This window comes from Anguilla anguilla, chromosome 9, assembly GCF_013347855.1.
Source record: "Anguilla anguilla isolate fAngAng1 chromosome 9, fAngAng1.pri, whole genome shotgun sequence".
In the NCBI taxonomy this organism is placed as follows: domain Eukaryota; kingdom Metazoa; phylum Chordata; class Actinopteri; order Anguilliformes; family Anguillidae; genus Anguilla; species Anguilla anguilla.
Genome location: NC_049209.1, coordinates 11,836,581 through 11,852,552, shown reverse-complemented (window position 1 = coordinate 11,852,552; position 15,972 = coordinate 11,836,581). Strand labels below are relative to the sequence as shown.

Here is a 15,972-nt window from a genome sequence, read left to right as displayed (position 1 = left end):
TTGGAACTGTGTATTGGTACAGACTACAATGGCTTGCTACAGTCAAGAGGGTGTAACCTGCAATTACAATGGCACTCTCTGTGCTTGTCATTTGTATGGATGTTCATGCTTTACACACCCAGAGACCTTTGCATTGATCTACTGAAACCTGAAAGAAGAATGTGAGACCTGGCATTAAGCACCCAAAACATAAAGAGAAATAACGTTGTATGAGACCAAGGCTTCCCTTGATGCCAGGCCTGTCAACTCAGGATCAGTTAAAAATGAGGTGTCAATTAGGTAGTCCCTGGTGACCAAATGATACTTGAGTCCAAATATGTAGCTTCCTCCATTTGAAGCCCAGTGTTCTTCAATTTTTTAACTGTTATGTGAGCATCTTTCCACTCATTTTTATTTGTATATTAATTTGCATTCACCCAAGAAGGACCTTGTTCAAATTCATGTATAACTGAAAATATTGATAAACTTATGTAAAATGTAATGACAAGCACTGCGCAAGCCTGAAAATGGCACAGAGCAAAGCAGTTTTACAATAACTGTGAAACAGAAAACACCACACAAACAAAAAACAATAACTTTTATAAAACACTGAATAGTCACGTTTAAATAAAAAAGCAAAACATATCCCAGTTCATGCATTCATGCTTCCAATTAGCTAACACAGTTTTTTAGTATCATCCTTGTTGCTGCTGTAGCAGAATTAATTTGAAATGATCCACAGTCAACTGCTGAATTAACTTAAACTGCATCAGAGCTTTTTCCACAGATCCACTCTCCATACATTTCAACTTCAGTTTCATCTTAAATAATGGCAAAGTATAAAAGTACATTTGATGTGCAGAGTATGCCAGCATGAAAATATGCATTCTTGCATTCACCAGAGTTCAAACAAAAGTTAGGTGTCACATTTCACAGAACGAAAGACATCTTCTATTTGGCTCCTGGTTGTTGAAATACATGAGTGGTAGTTAGAACTCTGAAGATGAAATCCCAGGAATGAAATATGTATTCAGCTTTTTCTGTTATCACTTTGCAAAAGCCAATTAGGACAGCAATTCCAGACAAGAACGTTACAGGTAGCCTTGCTCTCTCCTTCAATTATGCTTTAGAACAGATGCCCAATATTTAGATAAAACATGGATTACATGTGGAGAAAATGCATAGGCCTATAGTTGATATTGGAACAACTATATTAAAATTTTACTTTCACTGATAAGAGTGGCCTGCAATGTTCACAGAAAATTATACGCAGGGCTCTATGTGCAAGCACTGGATGACGTGGTCAATAAAGCTTTTTTGTTCACAACATTCATCTTGTTGCTTTTTGGAATCAGCAGTCAGGTTCACCAAAAGATTTAACTGGAAATAAGTTTTTATAAATTCAGAGAGGTGAAAAAATAGTAGACAGTTGATGTGCAAGCAATTGATTGTGTGCATGTGTGTGCAGAGTTAGTGGTATGTTAAATTCCTCCAAAACAAATTACGCTCAACTGTTTTCCCCCACATTTTTTGACTGAGCCCCTAAATTTATTCATTTAGAGGCTCAGTCAAAAAAGAAAAATGTAGAACCATAATATCTTATTGCCTTAAACCAATCCAAAAACTTTCAAACATGTTTGAAGAGGTACAATAAAAAAAAGTTGTCTTATGGATCATACAAGAAAGTCGTTCAACTTGCATTAAGCAGACAGAAGCAATAAAGGCAACAAAATGATTTTCAAAAAAATAAATTAAAAATTAAAAAAAAACCCTAGAAGGAACGTTCACAGAAGTGGACCAAATGAAATTCAGGCCTCCCCATAACAGGCAGTCAGACCTGAAGGTCCCCCAACCTGCCTTCAAACAACTAAAATGCACCAACAAAAAAGAACACACCCCCAAAACAGAGAAGGTTTACTAAAGAAACTAAAATCATGTCCCCCAAAAATAAATAAATAAATGAATAGCTCAAATGGTTATGAGGGATGAACACATAGGCTCCAATAAGGACAAGTGAGGCTAGGTTCCCAATTAGCACAGGTGCAGGTATTTCTCTATAACAGCAGGTGTGGATGGTTCCTAATCAGCACAGGAGAAGGGCACCCATATAGTACTTCAGGGAAAAAAGCAGCAAAACATAACAAGAAGAGTCCTAAAAGCTACATTTAAAGATGGCTTTTTTCATAATTATTGTTTTTTATTTTCTTTTATTTCTCCTTGCAATTATGTAAGTATTTTATGCTCAATTCAGTTTATATATTATATATATATATATATATATATATATAGTTTGTGCACAATTGTATTTTTTATACAGATTATTCCTATTTATATTATTATTTAATATTGTTTCTTAATGTATCTTCTTGGACATTATTTCATGTATTGTGTTCTCACTTTTAATTCCTAGTTGATCATTTTTGTGTTTTTATTGTCCTTTTCTGTTTAGCACTTTGGGCTGCAAATGTATGCAAGATGCTCTACAAATGAAGTTAATTATTATAAATCAATCAACTTTTATGTATTGAGCGTATTTTACAAAGCATTTGTCACAATACATTTCACAGAATACCCCTGGCTTCACAGTAGAATCCATCCTCTTCTGGCTAGCTCAAGATGTGGTGCCATTGGATCAAAACATGGTCGTCTTGCAAAAGAGAATTGAAATCCCCTTGCAAAAGAGATTCCAATCTCAACAGGGCATTCCTGGTTAAATAAAGGTTAAATTATTATTATTATTTTTTTTTTTCAGTCAATTTTTAGTCAACTGTTTTTCAGCTCAGGACAGGTTGTATGAAGCATCTGATGGTGGGGGACTGGGGGGCGGCCTCAGGCTCAAGAATTGCTTTGGATTCGGGGCAGGTTCCCTTGGTGGGAGAGGGAAACAAGAAACGAGACTATAGAGTTAGGGAACAGCAATGGAGAGCAAACAAACATGGTTGAGATGGCAATATATGTCCCCACCAAGAGTTTCCAATGGCAGCACAGGCATGAGAAACGAAAGAAATCTACCCACTCCCCAGTGAAAACGGGGTCACAGCTGTCTGGTGACAGACATTATTATTATTCCCTTCTCTATCTCTTTCTATTTGTGGTTATATCGGTACATGTCAGTAAAAATGTTGTCATTGTTGTCACTTTGACAAAAAGGTAATTATTATTTCACTATCGGGATAAAATGGTTTAATGTTTAGCATTGAGTAAAGATTAACCAATAGTGTCAATTTAGGGTGTGGGTGTGGTGAGAATCTTCAGCAAAGTCTTCACACCTTTCCCTCTCACCTCTCAATCATTGGGTCTCGGTTCAAGGAAGGTGTCAACCTTTGATCTAAATCCACAAATTAACTGTTTGAAAATGTCCCTGAAAGTGCTGTGCTTTGGCAAAAGTCAATCAAAATAGATGACAACTAATCTTTAGCTGACTATGAGCTATACAAACTCCAAAAAGAGTTAAGGAGATTGCTTTGCTGTTACAGTATATGTACAAAGCAAGTAATTAACAGTCAAGCCGGAGTTAGTGGCACTAAGATGACTCGCCCCCTGGTCCTCTTTAAACTTAGGTCTCCCCCTTGGAGTGTGCAAGATCCCACTGTGTTCTGAGACACGTCTCCTCAAATCTTTTCAATGAGAGTAATTAAGACACTAATACGATGTCCAAAGCCTCCCTATGAAAGTCCTGAGAACAATATTACATCCGCTCATAGGGGGAATAATAATGGGTAGGGGCTGCATAAATAGTGCATTATAAACTCAGGACTTTACCCCCACAAATTCCCCCTGAAAACCTTTCAACCACTAATACCAGACTGACATAGACCCCCTCACTTCTTACTAACACTAAAATAGTTGTCTGTTTCTGTTAAGGATTGGTGGACATAGCCTACATGTAGCCTATTACAACCGCAACAATACGTGCAACTGGCGATTCTATCACCAGTTGACAGTGAAAATAAATTGGGAGAAAATAAATCTCACTATGCCAAATTAAAATGGCAATAAATTGTGTAGTTTACAAAGCACTTTTGGTTACTACTTAATTTTTAATTTATGGTCATTGGAGTTATCTTGTTGCATGCAATATTGAAATTGGGTTGTCATAGACGCAATAAAGAAATAGGTGGTACTTCGTCATCTTTCTCAACACGGACAGATTATTTGTGTCAAAGCTTCAATGTATATAATATTCCACGCAAACAGAATATTGCGTGGAATATGAAATAAATAGATAAATAAATAAATAGATAATCGTTTTGGTCATTTAGGATTTTTAAATTTCTTTACTGATATTCAAGTAGCCTACATTTTTCACTTCATTTCAACTTTATTCAAGACTCTTCTTAAATAGAGGTCCATAGCAGGAGTACACACAGACTGGTGGGACTTTGCAATGCGGTGCAATACCGACGTGTTAAACTGCCCAGGTGAGAATAGCAAAAGACAATGAATGCGTCACTTCTGGGTTTTCGGTGCAAATCCGCGAACCGTAGGCTGTTGAGCATGTGAATAGCTATACGCCTATCGTGATGAGATCAAATAACAAAGTGAGAAAATCACAGTTTTCATGAATTATAATGATTATGTGTATCTTAATGTCCAAAGAACCCAGCAAGTGGCCAAATGTAGCACATGCGTATTTGCTGGACGGAAACGTGTGCTCTTAAAAAGCTTGAAAAGGGAAACGTTTCCTGTCAAATATTTTATTGTCCTAATTGCGATAGCCTCCACATATAGGATCAGTCTTCCCATCGCATTTTTATTTGTCAATGTAGCTTTGTATTAAACTACATTAGGTATGATCAGTTTAAAAAATGGTGTGTTTAGATGGTGAATACGGATTAAACAGTTCCGTTTTGGTTTAAGGGTCGACTGCGGTCAAGATATGCCGATTTATTTCTGTAAACTCACTAATTCGTGCACCATAATAATTAAACAATTCGCGATATCCCAATACATTTACATGACGGGGCAAAAAAAAAGCGGGCTCGTCCGGGATTTGAACCCGGGACCTCTCGCACCCTAAGCGAGAATCATACCCCTAGACCAACGAGCCATAGAGCTCAAGCAATGGTGGATACGTATATAGTTCTAGTAGTAGTAGATAAATCTATGGAAACTACATAGTATGTGAATTTTAGCTCCATGCTGTTAACAAAATATTTCAGCAATGTTGATGTTTGGTAACAGTGATATCCATACCGAAACAGTCATGAGTCAGATGGACACAATATTGTTTTTACTGCATTGTTTCATTAAAGTAGTCTTATGGAAGCGTCTCTTTCAAGTAGTCTAACTAGTCGCGTTGGTAAACGCCTCACATACACAACTACTTTGCCTAATGACTGGGATCAATCGATCGACCGCCATTATAATAGCCTACAGACGACGAGGCAACGGGGAAGATATTTTCAGAGCATTGTACTAACCGCCTATTAGGCCTACATGTCGTAAACACCCACGGTGCCTAATTTTGAACATTTGAATGTTTGTTGTGATTAGAACAAGTTACTATAAACATATTTAGATTGAAACAAATGTTAGGGCTATAGTTATATAATAAAGATTTGAAAATGCATCATTTTGCTTAGCATATTGTCGTGGGACGGGTATGCTTGTGATTCTAGATGATTGTGGCCAATGCACTTTCCATAGTCACACCAATCAAGTGAGTACCCTACGTTGCACGGGTACGTTCACAAGTTAGTTTTGCAGTCTACGCCCAGTTGACTGACGTTACATAGGCTACATTGCACATTTTCGCGTGAAAGGCTGTTTTATTATTTTAATGAAAGCGCCACATAGACATCGATATTTGCTCATTACGTGACCCTGGCCTTACTTAACATTATTTGGGAACCAATGTAGCCTTGACAAAAATAAGACAATTACACGGTGTCAAACGAAAACCTCCCACTACAGAGAATTTATGTAGCCTATGTTGATGATGAAATAGAAGCCCTTAGACGCTCTAGCCGAGATCATTTAGCCACTTAGTCATAACTCCCTAGATAAGGATTTAATCCCAAGATAAAAGATCAACATAAATAAACAATTTAAATCATCCATCCATCGTGCAAAAAGCTAGCATTTGCTATGTGTATTATTATTATTATTATTATTATTATTATTATTATTATTATTATTATTACTACTACTACTACTGCTACGTAGATCTAAATATTTTCTTATAATAGTTTTGGTAGCCTACAACTTTTTTCGCAAGACAACAAATGTATGCAAAATGCATTCATTGTTCATCCATTTGATTTTAACGTCTGATAACTCGGTAAAGAATACTTCGGACATGTTTTGAGTGCGGGGACATTTACGCCAACATGAATGTGGTTCATTCAAGCACACTAGGCTACCTGAGAAGAGTGTCATTCATCTGTAGTTTAGTTGTAAATGGGCGTGGCCTGGGAAAAGTCAGGAGATATAAAGGGTCAAGCCACAGCCATCCCAAAATATTCCCAGCAAGAAAGACAGGACGTTTGGATACAATTTACACTTGGTTACTTCTGTCTGGATTACAACACTGCTGACTGCATTAAGAATATCCAAACAATTACTTTTATTTTCACAACTGAATTTCCAAATTGTGGAGGAGTTTTGCGATTTTACTGAAATCTACAGCAACCAAGTAAAATGAATTACTTGTTTGTCATGACATTTCTTCTGTGCACGTATTGTTGTGGAGGTATCCATTGGCTGTAAGTATGACGTTTTTGTACTTTGGACTTTTTTAAAAGCCAGGTCTAACCCTCTGCTTGTTCAATGTTTCTTTTGGCGTGCCACATTTTGAGACTGTTGGATTCTGCGTGAATAGTAAATGGAATGTTTGCTCTTTTTTCTAGTGGGCTCACGGTAAATGGGAGCTCAGTGGGCTGGAACCAAACCCATCACTGCAAACTGTTAGAAGGTCTGGTTCCTGATCAGTTCCAACTTTGCCGGAGAAATCTGGAGCTGATGCACAGTATTGTTCAAGCGGCCAAACTCACCAAAGTGACGTGCCAGAATACTTTCACGGACATGAGATGGAATTGTTCATCGATTGAGAATGCACCGCATTTCACGCCGGATTTGGCGAAAGGTAATTTCATTTCTAAGGTGTTTTACCTTCTTGTTTTTACTGAATGTTAAATGTGGCCTGATGGTCAAACGCTTTGTGATAGCCTATAAGAGCAGAAAAGCAATACGATTACTGTAATATGTTCGTGTATTTTTGTTTCATTCTAGGTACACGAGAATCTGCATTTGTGTTCTCGCTGGCTGCCGCTGTTGTTAGCCATTCTATTGCTAGAGCGTGTGCGTCTGGCGAGCTCCCCAGCTGTTCTTGCGCGCCTGCACCGGCTGAGCAGGCGGGGCCAGACTTCAGGTGGGGCGGATGTGGTGACAACCTTCGCTACGGTCTTCAAATGGGCTCCGCTTTTTCTGATGCACCTATGAAAAACAGTAGATCTGGCTCGCAGGCATTCAGACTGATGCACCTTCACAACAATGCTGTTGGGCGACAGGTATTTAACTCATTAGATTATGTTTAAAAATGTCCAAAGTTAATCGCCAACATATCGCACAGTTTAACCAATTGCTCTCTCCCTTTCAGTCACTCATCGACGCTATGCAAACCAAGTGCAAGTGTCACGGAGTATCGGGATCTTGTTCAGTCAAGACATGCTGGAAAGGACTACATGATATTAATCACATTGCGACAGACCTGAAGTCCAAGTATTTGGCTGCAACCAAAGTGATACACCGTCACGTGGGGACCCGTAGGCAACTGGTTCCCAGAGAGCTGGATGTCAGACCTGTGAGAGACAGCGAGCTGGTCTACCTGGTCAGCTCCCCTGACTACTGTGCACATAATGATAAGCATGGATCATTTGGAACACAGGACAGGTATTTCCCATTATTTGTATTCATCAAAGTAAATTGCAGTGGCAGTCTACATCTGTGAAAAGTTCGAGTCATTTGTAACAAAAATGTTGGTATGAAAATATTATTGAGCATACCAACTAAATTAACAATTTTCATTGTATTCTCTCCTGATACAGAGGGTCATTGAATTCTGAAATCCTACTAACTTGTATTAGTAGCAGAACTGAGAGCGTTGTTGAAGAATTGCATTTTTTTCTTTCATTAATGCATTTTATTATGTAGTGTATTTATTATGTAATGCAGTGACTAACATTTCACTGCAATTACACATACTACATGGTATTAATTCATTGGTATGTTTTCTTTTGCCCCTAGACAGTGCAATAAAACATCCAATGGCAGTGACAGCTGCAGTCTAATGTGCTGTGGGCGTGGCTACAATGCATACACTGAGAGGATAGTGGAGAGATGCCAGTGTAAATACCACTGGTGCTGCTACGTCACCTGCAAGAAGTGCGAAAGGATCGTGGAGAGATATGTGTGCAAATAATATCCTCCAAGGGTAGTGGGACTGAAGACAAAGCACTATACTTGCTCACCACATTTGCTTTATTTCTACATCAAGTGGAGGAAGACAACTTCCACAGTTCCCATTCAGGGCAAGGAACAATGGGATGGGGTTTTTCCTGGTCATCGGCTGAAGAAAGGTCCCTGAGACAGACTCCGTAACACAGCACAGAGAAAAGGAGATAATCTCAACTCATCCTCTTTCCTCAGACACCTTGTTTGAAAGTTGATTCCTAGGGTTCGGCTAAGGCCTATTGCTCCAGCTGATCGGAGCTTTGTCAGAAGACTGTGTTAGTTGCAGAAAGGGGCTTACATGATTGATTGGGAGCAATAGAAGTGCAGGCTTAGGGGGTCAAATGTTCTTTCAATGGAGAACTGACTGAATGGATCACAATGGCGTGAATTACAAAAAACACTATTCAAGCAGTCCGCAGATGCTAATTGCCCAGGCAGCTTTTAAATTTCTGAAGAGCTTCTTAAACACAGTTAAGCAAACAATTCTAATCGTTACTCATTAACTGATTTCAAAAAGAATAACTGTTCTTCGATGTTGTCTGAAGCACTGCAACTCAAACTGCATGTACAGTTGCCAAGGGAGAGATACATTCACTGTCCAGTCACACTGCACTGAAAAGTGAAAGAAAATGATACTGTTGGTTTTGTTTTCTTGCGAAAACAAAACTAGTACTCAGTTAATTATTCATTTACATGAAACTATACATGTAAATAATTAGCCATTTATTACAAAGAGTGTAATTTTATATTTATTTTTAATAAACATTTATATAATGCTTTGTTTGGTCTTTTATAATGTACTTTACATATAACAATATGGAGCAAGAAGCCAAAATATGGTAACTTGATCAGTATTGCAGTGATCTTGATACATCTTGACAGAATTATTATCACTGAAATATATGTCATATATATGTATGTTTTAACTAAATGTTAACAAAACACACGCATGCTAAACATTTCACAATATCACTACTTCCCCAAATCATAGACGAGATATATGGTCTACTAAAGTTAAGCATGGAAAAGGTCTGTCTGACAGTTGACACTTGAAGTCCTAACTGTGACCTTCAGAATACCAAATTAAGCATTCCCGATTCAGCTACTGTGAAACAAAACCAGAACTTGAGGATGAGCCAGACATTGCGTTCACTTCCTACTTGTCATTACACAGCCACCAAACAGATATGTCAAAAAGATTGCCAAGCAACATAGCATTTAAGGTAGACATGCAAATAAATGATTTTCATTCTGTAGGCACCATTGTTCATAGGCTTTTGGACCAGGTTTATAACTGTCAGAGTGCTGTAAGTGTTCTCTTATCTCTTAGTTATGTGGGGTCTAAAAATGAACACCTATTTTAAGTAACTTATCAAATACTTTATTTTAACTGGGTTAATAAAAGAATGTACTGCAAATCAACAATAACAGAGTAGGCCAAGTTTAATTTTGGCTGAAGACCCTTTCTTTTTCCTTATTGCAGGCCACAAATCATGCCAGGTTTCGTCATCATCAACATCATAAATTAATTTATTTGTGGACTATCAGGTACCATGTCATCTTTATCAGCTCCTTCTATTATTCTTAGAGCTGGCCATAGTTTATTTATTTAGTATTTATAAGTTGATGAAAAAGTACTGATGGATTTCTTGACTGTCTGTGGGGAATGAGTGTTTAAGTGACTCTACACAGACTGGGGACAGGAAGGGCATTTTTTCCACAAATAAATCTTCATAACAGTCCACTGAGAATCAACAGAATGTCTGAAAGCCAGATCATAATGGCCATTTAATTATCCATGTGCTGTAATTGCAATGAGAATGGCAGCATTGCTATGATACAATACAGTAAACGCATCCACGTAGTATATTCATGCTCATCCACAGAAGAGAAAAAAGCTGAGAAAAGCTGTGATCATCTTGAGTAAGTGAATGCAGGGCATCTCTGAAGAACCCAGGTTGCATTTAGGTCCATACCTGCAGCTTTCAGAATGGTTTGACAAACATGTATTACCAAAAGTATCTGGTCACAGTTAAACTGACTGTCTTGCTGTATCCCTTACATGTTGGGAAATGTCTGCAAAATGCCTTTAAAATACAGATTTATTTTCCCTTGCTACAATGACCCGCCAAGGCAATGTGTTAAAATGCCTTAAATCTGAAAAAAAAGAATTAAATGTTACAAAAAGTAATATACAAAGCAGACATTGGGGTTTATTTATTTTTTCCTGCTCCATGTCCAAATATACAGCAGAAAGTTCACAGTAATTATTTTATTGAATTTATCTTCCGTTTTGGTTTTATTGGCAGTCCCTGGCACTTTAGCCTATACGAAAGTTAATATCATGTCCTAATTCTAACTGTAGACATACTCATTGGGCCTCATTCACTGAACACAGAAAAAGTAGCCTAATTTATAATTGATTATTTATCATAGCTAAACAGAATAAAAGGTATACAGAGATGGTGGGCCTCTAAACTCTTGCGCTCTGCTTAATAAATAGAAAGCAAGGTGAAATATTTTGTTACAAGTTGAAATATTTTGTTACACATACTTTGACATTCAGAAATATTCTTTGCTGAATAATTGTTCCTTTAAAAAAAAATCATAGTATAATCTGGTTGTTTTTGAATCTGAATGATCTATATTTAATGTAAAAAATTGAAGCATTGTTTCACTTTCATACAATACAATGGATTTGTGCAGGCAATACAGTCCATCATTGAAGTCATGTGACCATTTATTGTGAGCACATGTAAAGAAAATCTGCCTCGCTGGCGCAAACCAGGCAACTGTGTGTCAGTGTCAACAGAGATAAGGTAAAGAAGCTCTATCTGGCATCTGTCTCCACTTTCTATAAATTTGTCTTAGTGTTAACTTTAGATGTCATATCTCTAAGATGAAGTGCCTTTTCATGATATGAGAACCCATCACAGCATAATAAAACAAGATAAGGACTTCACAGAGAAATATCAGGGACCTTTTTCCAGTAGCCTTTTCTGCTGACAGCTTGTGCTCAATTGAACTTTATCTTACCATTGTTACAAAATCAAAGGGCAGGTATTTACAGGACACTTTTAAACTGTGTGTTGAAGACCTACTTTCTTAAGGACGATACCAAAAATGCTTCTTCTGCCGTTCACATAAAACTCACAGTGAACAGTGTGGTTGGAGAGTCTGGCAAATTATTTATACTTTTGGTTGAAAAATTCCTTGTGTTATGTTAGCTGCTGAGGTTACTGTAATAATGTTTTTTGAGTACCTAATAAATAAAGCCGTAAAAATCTGACAGTCCAAATGCTAAATTATTGCAAAATTATATGAAAAGTGATTTAGCATATCCTAGGACGGCTATTACCATGGAGCTGAATTCTTGGACAAGATTGTGTACTTTTTAAACACTGCTCTAAGGCAATAAATCATTTTAATAGTACACATGGAACCTGTTGAGGCCATTAAAATTTACATGTAGTTTGACTGCTGAGAAATATTGAGCTTAGCGGTAGATTCTCCATTGTAAATTTTGTCCTTTAAAAACAGTTGCCTCACCTTGGGAGGTGATGATCTGCGATCACAGATGCTCCAGAAGGTATTCTAAGTATTTCTGCTCAACAGGCTCTGAGGAGCTGCGTGGCTTTTCTTAGGCAGAGATAATGGAAGAGGTGACATTCAGCAGGAAACATCCCCCAGGTTAATTTAGGATATTGCTCAAGTCTGTTTCCAACCCGTCCTCATTCAAACAAGTCCAGAAAATTATACATAAAAAGCTAACTGAGAACAAAATGTAAATTAGTGTAGAGCCTGTCTTCTAATTGAATGTTACTACATTCCCAAACTACTAGAAGCCTACAGCTTTACCAAGTGCCCGAAAGCTATATTTGTGTAGGGCGTAAAAACGAAACTTAAAAAAAACCTATGTTGATTTCAGTTCCGCACAAGTCACAGATATTTTCTTTTTTTAACCGGAGTAGGCAAATAAAGACTAAGATCTTAGCATATAAATGCTGGAAGGCATAATGTAGTTAGTTAAAAACAGCAATAGATAATATATTATCAAGGAACAGAGAGAATAATTGATGAGCATTGTCTTGGTGCATTTGTGCTATGATTGATGGGCATCAAGAAAATTTCACATAGATGTCAATCATTTACATGCAAATGCGGGGACAGAGATTTACAACTCAGAGGCTACTTCTCTCACCAATTTGGGACACAACTCAGCCAGGAGACACATTGCAAAAGAAGCAGGTGCTTTGTACTTCCAAATTTAAAAGCACATTCTATATTTAAGTTTAGCTTGTAGAGTTTGCGCTGTTAGGGGGAACTGAAAATCACTCGTTGAATGTGGGAGCCACCTAATTTAAAGCAGAATTCAGACAGAGGCGGTGCATTTTGCTTTTTCTTTGAGTGTGCTTTGTGAGTGTGCAACATGTACTATATATATCAGAAATCATATGTATAATATACCTGATGAAAATTATGTTATATAATCACAAAACTTTGTCGTGAACAGTCTGGGTAATCTAAAAGTGTACGTATTTACACTACACATGTATACTACGCATTCAAAGTTATTTGTCAAGCAAAGAAATGTGAGAGAAAAGAAAAATGAACTTGGCTCTGAGCATGCTGAGCTTAAACAGAAGAAGAGTAGAGTCTGAATGATAATCATGGAGGCATTTTCGAAAGCCTGTTATACTCCATAGGGCTGTTTCTCAGGCAGTCCCGACTTCTCACTCCAGTCATGTGCCTCTCCACACTGCAACCCTAAATGCATGGAAAAGATTTTCATCAACATGATGGAGTGATTCCTCTTCCATTCAATTTGCCCTTGATAACTCTGGCTTTGGCTTCTCTGCTGGTGCATAACTTCACCATCACTATTCGACACAGGAAGGGTCTGAGTTCCTCCTTGAGGGAAATGTGAGTAAGTAAGAATTGTCTCTGTCAGCTACAGAGACACGGAAGACAAATGCTCCCTACCAACAGGCTTATGGGCAAACTGCAGACCTTCTGATGCCTTTGAACAGCTCAAACATATCCCTTCCTCACGGTTCTACCTGATGCTCTTAATTTATTCAGATTGCCCATTTCCTGATGGAAGGAAATGAAAAGGGAAGCGGCACTTGTGTGAAAAGATGGGGGGAAACAATAAAAAAGAAACTGCCAAAAATCAGGTTTTTCGGGTAAAATTTAAGCAGTCTGTAAAATACTCAAGAACCAAGAATTAAAAAGTAGACTATGTTGCTCACCCCCCCCCCCCCTTAAAAAAAGGCCAAACTGAACGTGTTTGCAGAACAATTGTTTAAATTCAGAACTGCTTTTATATATTAACTGCTGGCTGATGACTTAAAAAGAAATCTTGTGTACTTTCAATAAAACAAATACAATTTCATATTATATCTGAAAATTCATGAGAAGGGATTAGTAGAAACACCCGTCAAACATATTATATATCCAGTGGTATTTTCAGATGTTCTTGACACCCGGGTCGAGGAGCATGACATAAAATTGAATCCACAGAAGTATAAAGTCCTGCATGTTATCCACATGAGGCACCCACTGCCCTGTCAAATTTGTCCATTAACCAGAACATCTTGGAAGTTTGCAGCACTGTCAAAGTCCTGGAGATCACCATCCAGGATGACTTTCAATGGGACTTTCACTCTACGTCGCCTAAAGAAATTTTGTGTTTGAGAACAATAACTAGAAAGCTAGAAAGCAGACAGAAGTGAGCCTGCAACATCATACTTAGAGATACATAGGGTACCCAGATGCACTGGATGTTCTCTCCAACTGAGCACCCTATTGGAGAGATGCACGTAACTGCATTTTGTTAAAATCTTACTTCAAAGACTGGCTACGCACACCCCCCCCCCCCCCCCCACCCCCCCTCTTAGGAAGGAGGTCCCCAGTTGGCCATCCCCAATATTTTTTTGTTCCAAACATTATGGTGCGCACTGTATATTTGCTTCCTAGATATGTGACCAAGACACATTTCATTGATATGCAGCCGGTGGCATTTCAGCCACGTCTGTGTTTAAACTCCATTACCCCTTCTTTTTGCCATTTAAACAGGTAAATATTTGCCTTCCCTCAAAGCTTAGCGAAACATCCCTGACTTCCACAGGCAGGGCTCCCTTAGGGAAGCTGCCACGGAAACCAGAAGGCTCTCCACGATGACACTAGCGCTCCCAACTGTATAAAGCTTATTTTTCAGTAATAAAATGTCACCCCTGTTACATACTATATTGCTCCTACAAATGCAATATGGTGCAGGGAAGTGGACAGGTTTTTCTGATAAATAAAAAAAACAAATTACAGAAATATAAAAACAGATTACTCTGATAATCACAACAGAACTGAGTAATGCATGCAGCAATTATAATGTTAAACTAAATATGCATTTTGCATAAGGTTTATGTAATAATCATCTGTCACAATGGACTAGAGATATGACTTTCTCCTTACAGTGACCATCTCACATTCAGAAAATTTGTAAAGCCCTCCGGCTATGTAAAATCATTAGCTCTGGGTTGTAGTCAGGGCTTTTCCTGTTTCTGAGGCCAGGGGCTCAGTTAGCAAAAGCACAAACAAGAACTACCACAAGATTAATTGCACTTAAATGCTAGGATTTTTTTTCAGTGTCTGTGTTTATAGTCTTGGAGCAGTCCTTAATTTAGCAAAGAGTAATCATAACATTTAAGTCATAATGACCTCTCAAAAGGCAAAAGTGGACAGAGAAAATAAATGGTTTTCACAGTTTTTTTCATGTGTGGTTCCAGTGAATTGTGCCTGCTTGACTCTTTCAGGATGTGGGTATAGTTTGAACATAATTGACACACTGAGAAACAATTTCCTGATAAAAAACCATATCAAAGTATACAGAAAGGACTTATGTTGATATGTTTTTTTGGTAGGTGGGGGATTAGGCAGTATAACCATGTGCAGCACTTCCAAATAAAGCCAAAATCAGATCAAACCCTCAAATGAGGGCTTTGTCATGTTGTGTGTAATTAATTGACACCAAATTAGACTGTCAACACTCAAGTTCTTTGGCTCCTTCCTGAGTGAAAATGAATTGGAATAACTGAGTATCTAGCTTCACACTTGTTTATGTGAGTCTTTGTGTTCACAGGCATTGGTAGGCTTTTTCAGTGACTGCTGCAAAAAAAGGGCCAACTGGGCCTGCTGAGAAGAATGTTGGTGTGACCACCCACATACATCTAGAATAAGTCATCCTATAGAAAGGTTGGTTAAACTTTGTGACTGTGCCTCCTTTAAGGCTCCAGTTTACCAAATGAAAATAGACTTGACAAAATGTCAGTTCATAATGTGTTTGCAAAAAATAAATAAATAATAGTAATTAAAATAAATTTTAAAGCTGCTTTTAAAAAAATATCCTTCATGATCCTTCTTACAAATATGTAACCATAGAGCTGCAGGTATGCTCTACATATGCTTCACAAAACTAAAGTCTTGTACAATAGTTTAAAATAGTTTGTATTTTTTTTAAAGTTAATTGTTGCTTTCTTTCAT

General features: G+C 37.7%; 1 protein-coding gene and 1 non-coding gene across 2 annotated transcripts; one reads left to right on the top strand and one right to left on the bottom strand.

Annotated features, from left to right (window-relative positions):
- Positions 1 to 4,957: 4,957 nt before the first annotated feature.
- trnap-agg lies at positions 4,958 to 5,029 on the bottom strand. Its single transcript has one exon. It is a non-coding gene; the product is annotated as a tRNA-Pro (tRNA).
- Positions 5,030 to 6,371: 1,342 nt separating this feature from the next.
- Positions 6,372 to 8,504, top strand: wnt11f2 (wnt 11, family member 2). The gene is made up of 5 exons (XM_035432983.1): positions 6,372 to 6,686; positions 6,831 to 7,066; positions 7,213 to 7,490; positions 7,580 to 7,872; positions 8,227 to 8,504. The coding sequence occupies exons 1-5, from the start codon at positions 6,622 to 6,624 to the stop codon at positions 8,399 to 8,401; spliced, it is 1,047 nt and encodes a 348-aa protein (XP_035288874.1). The 5' UTR covers positions 6,372 to 6,621; the 3' UTR covers positions 8,402 to 8,504.
- Positions 8,505 to 15,972: the final 7,468 nt, after the last annotated feature.

What these genes read in the sequence shown, in the direction of transcription:
- wnt11f2 (XM_035432983.1), top strand. Translation starts at nt 6,622, where the DNA reads ATGAATTACTTGTTTGTCATGACATTTCTTCTGTGCACGTATTGTTGT. An exon ending in CACGCCGGATTTGGCGAAAG is followed by an intron (nt 7,067 to 7,212) that starts GTAATTTCATTT and finishes GTTTCATTCTAG; the next exon opens with GTACACGAGAATCTGCATTT. An exon ending in TCATTTGGAACACAGGACAG is followed by an intron (nt 7,873 to 8,226) that starts GTATTTCCCATT and finishes TTTTGCCCCTAG; the next exon opens with ACAGTGCAATAAAACATCCA.